Source organism: Octopus bimaculoides, chromosome 16, assembly GCF_046866305.1.
Source record: "Octopus bimaculoides isolate indiv1 chromosome 16, ASM4686630v1, whole genome shotgun sequence".
NCBI classification, from domain to species: domain Eukaryota; kingdom Metazoa; phylum Mollusca; class Cephalopoda; order Octopoda; family Octopodidae; genus Octopus; species Octopus bimaculoides.
In genome coordinates this window covers 21,054,429-21,058,901 of record NC_142943.1, presented here as the reverse complement: position 1 = coordinate 21,058,901, position 4,473 = coordinate 21,054,429, and the positions used below count along the sequence as shown (strand labels likewise).

At 37.7% G+C, this 4,473-nt stretch overlaps 1 protein-coding gene across 5 annotated transcripts in view; it reads right to left on the bottom strand.

The window, feature by feature from the left end:
• Positions 1-2,883, bottom strand: part of LOC128249693 (thyroglobulin-like) — a 41,842-nt gene extending 38,959 nt beyond the window's left edge. Inside the window, exon 1 of one of the 5 annotated variants that reach the window (XM_089364236.1) lies at positions 2,114-2,883. In XM_089364236.1, coding sequence (XP_089220362.1) covers positions 2,114-2,357 — 244 coding nt within the window. In that variant the 5' untranslated portion in view covers positions 2,358-2,883. Of the gene's footprint in view, positions 1-97; positions 502-2,098 lie in introns of those variants that run through there. The other 4 variants (XM_089364242.1, XM_089364237.1, XM_089364240.1 and 1 more) reach the window with 4 other exon arrangements.
• Between the last annotated feature and the right edge of the window lie 1,590 nt (positions 2,884-4,473).

Sequence of the window (4,473 nt, the reverse complement as noted above, 5' to 3'; positions counted from 1 at the left end):
ATCCTTAAAAAGAAGGATGTTAGATAATGCCTTCATAGTTATACTAAAATAGAAAAAAAAAGAAAGGAAAAATGTCGAGTTAAACCATGGCACGTACGGACGAAGCTTCTTGATCAGTTCGAAGGTGGAGTTAAACGAAAATGGCAACGACTACGGCCACCACTGACATCACTGCTACCACCACCGACATACCGTAATGTTTTATTCCTTCACGTGTGTGTATCACAGGCCTCATACACTCACAAGCTGTTGTATAACCTCAGTCTGACCTGCTCCAGCAGATCATTGACCCAGTCAGAGATGGCACCGTTACCAACGATACTATCCTCTCGCTGCTTCCGTTTTTGATCTTCTGATTACCAAGAACGTTTTAATGTTGAAATGACTTTGTCATTTACAGTTTATGTAAAGCCTCATTATATCGCAAAGATAATAAACCAGTAGTCTTTACAACATGTCAGCGCACTTTAAATGTTAACACAATATGACAAATATAGTAATAACTTTAATTAATGTAGACTATACTCGTTTCAAGGCGATCAAGACATTGTTGAACAATGTTTAATTCAACCAAATAAAGGCAAGATTTAAAGGCAGTTTAGTATATTGCGTACGAAATTAATAAAGAGTTAAGTTAGTGTATTACTAGGAGGGACAACTTCTGATGGTTTCTGACGGATCACTGCTGCAAAGAAATCAGGAAGAAATTTAGCAGAATCGTTATAAGCATTGGCCAAAATGCTTCTAGGTAATTTTTCTGACTCCTTGAGTGTTGAGTTCAAATCCCATCGAGGGCACCTTTGCTTTTCATCCTTTTGGGGTCGAAAAAACATATCAGCTGAGAGTAGCGAATTGGCAGAACTGTAAGATCGCCGAGCCGATTACCGGGTAGTATTTGTCTTCACAATTTTGCCTTTTGAGTTCAAATTCCGTCATGGCATAAGACCTAATCCATCGCCCGACGTAGCACCTTCACCTGGCATCTTGAATGCTTTTGTCAGAGTCAGTTCTGTTGAAAGGATTGGTCTCCAGTTTGAGGATAACTTCTGCCCTCCCTCTCAGCGCGGTCTCAGAAGCCCTGCAAAAGATCTTGTGTTTTAACCTTCGTACAAAATTAAAAGTGACCCTTAAATTTTATCTTTTATCGTTTACGTTCGACGTACGATATAAAGGGATAATAAATAACGTCCTCGCAAATCGTTCTCCTCAAGATACACAATACTTGTAATTACACTCGACAACACGCAACTCTCGGCTTTACGCAGCTCACCGACTCTCTCTCCCCACACTCTCTGCGCATGTCCATTTATATTGTGGCACAGTACATTAGGAGCCAACCAAATAGGGGCGTTCTACTTCCACGCAACAGTTTATTTACATCAATCATAGGACAGTAGCCATATTGGAAGTCCGCATTGCAGGGCTTTTGTCAAACAAATCAACCCCAATATTTATGCTTTTGTAATTAATTTTTTAGGTCGGATACTTATTCTGTTGGTGTGCCTTGCCGACAGGATGGTTACTGATGAAGAATCTTGAATTATGAGTCTGCTCTACCAGGGCTTACATGGGGATAAATAACAACAGTAAAGATATAAAAAAACACTAGTGTACTAACAGTGCGTTTGATCCATCATCATGGCTAATATCTACTCCACTTGGTTCTCTTGTCTTTCCATAACAAACTACAAGTAACTTAGAATAGTACCTAATACAACACAATTACACACGGAGCACATTAGAAGACCGCTTACATACACAGTAAAAATAAATAATTAAAATGGATCGCCATATCGACATATGAAAAGTATATGATTTTGCAGCAAGTTCGAATCCACATAGATACTACCATCATATGTTGCATCATCGTCAAAGATTCGGAAATACCTGCAATATCCCTGAACCCTTCTATCACACAATCTTAAGAACACTTTCTCCCATTCCAATCCAGACAAATATAAACATATAAAACACAATTGCATGCACCGAGATCCGTACTGTTCTTACTAAAATAGCTTCCTCATGAATAATCTCATTATCTTCAAACACTATACTGGAATGTAGACTACCAATAAAAAAAAAAAGCAGAATAACATACTGTGAACGCGTTTACCTTGTCCTTTACAGCTGTGATTACCAAAAGAAGCTACTGGCAAATAGAAACAGAGTAAACAACAGTGGAAGAAATGTAATATTGACTGCCACAATGTTGTCTGTGTAATAAACCATTGCATTTTGATGTGTGTAGAGTAGACCGTAATAGGGAGGTAGGTGTCATTGTATATCTGGAATTTTGGATTTGTAGGATACACCGAGTTGTTCGCCCAACGACCTACACGCTGCAGAACTGTTTTCATCTGCTATCCTACCACCACCACAACCACCACCAACAACAACTGCAGCAGCAGCTACAACAACAGCAACTCTACTTCATAAAAAAAAAAAAACTATTAAAAATCGTGATGAGGGGTTTTTCAAGTGTTGAACTAACCAATAACATTTTGATTCTGATTAAGGAAGAAGGAAAGTAGAAAATGAAAAAAAAGGAAAGAATAACAAAAATAAAAACAAACTAGAATGAACGTTCAACTAATCGTCACCTAAAAGTTCACTATACCACGTTCCTAAAATAGATGCGTTACCCAAACATGGAGGAGCTTAGCTTTTACGTTAAAACCTTGCACATTTATTCAAGTATTATTTTGAACATTCAACAGATTTTTGGTGACGAGAACAACAACAGCAGAATAACAGAAGTACTAAGTAAATAGTGTCGTAATGAACTGGGATGTTGAGGGACAGCATGAATATCTGGTACTCATGATTCAAGAGAGGATAATGTAGTAACGTTTCCTGTATATATTTCTATATATACTGACCTTCCATGGTTATATTAATTGGATATTGCCTTTAATTCAATAACGGACGTGAGAGTGTTACAAATCAGCCAAGTTATTGTATCTCTCTAGCATGAAACTATTAGTAAATCTTTTTTAAATACTGTGCATATGAAATGGATGGAGTACATTTTTGTTGATCCTACCTATATATATCAGGCACGTGCCATCAGTAATTACTCAGGGTAGGCAGTTGGTGACCTTTATGTAGTAAAACACACAAAAAATAAGCGAAAGACAGGCGCGCGACTCAGTTGAAGGTAGATTTACTTCTGCCTTTATAACACGTAAAGAAAACGGTGTTGTAGGAGTGCACGCAACCCGTGTACTACAGCAGTACTATGTATAGCTTAAATATTGAGACTGAAAAGCAAGGGAGAATTATGCCTACTTAACCTACAAAAAAAAACCCAAACATATTTTGCATTTTATGCATAGTAATGAGAGTAACCTTCATAATTCTATTGAATTAGGTGCATATTTTGCCATAAAAGGAAAATGCTGCTATCGATCTATTTTATTCAAGGAAGGCACTGCCTACTCATGCAGCACGTCCTTGCTATATATATATATATATATATATATATATATATATATATATATATATATATATATATATATACTGACCTTCCATATCCGCTTCCCACATTATATATTTCTATCTCCCCCTCTCATTCTTCCCTCTACTGTTCTTCGCCTCTACCTGTCACTACTTCTCTCTCTCCCTCTATCTCTTGTTACTCGTCCTTCGCCTCTCACCGTTACTACTACTATCTCTCTCTCTCTCTCTCTTTCTCTCTCTCTTTCTCTCTCTCTTTCTCTCTCTCTCTCTACCTCTCGTTGCTCACTTTTATTCTACTTCCTCCCCTCCTTTTCCATCTGCTACTCTTTCTCTTCACACAGCCTTGGTCACGTGTGTCCGGCTGCTATTTCTTTTCGTTCTTGGAATCACCAAGCTCGCACGTACTTCTTTGCCCCTCCTGTTCGTGCTTCACAGCGTTCAAGACATACACACTTCACGTCTGGCTGTACAGCTTTTTGTTTGTTTATTTCACCGTTTCGTTTTCCTGTCTTGTTTTCCGTCCGCCACTACCCTCCACGAAAACAATTTAATTTGTGTTCGTGGGAAGAACCATTTTTACGATGCGTACTGCCTTAATTCTTCGAAACGCCGGAGTTTTAATGGTGGCAGCTGATGAAGGGGATGTTTCTATGTGGCCTGCTTGTTTGTTGCACCTTGTTTACCATTTTGTCCTTGTTCTTTTGCCACGTCATGTACCCAGTTATGTATCTATATGTACATGTAGATAAACGTATATACATACATGCACATATATATGCATATACTCATATATTGTTTTTATATATATATATATATATATATATATGTGTGTGTATATATTCTGACCTTCCATATCTGTTTCCCATTTGTTTGTGCATTTATTGCTTTTTTAATTTATTAATTAATGGAACGCTACTTCCCTTCGATTTTATTCACAGTAAGTGCTTATATATTCGTACGACTTCTGTTTCTATCCCTCTTCCTTCTTCTTTCTCTTTTTTTCTCTCCCTGTCT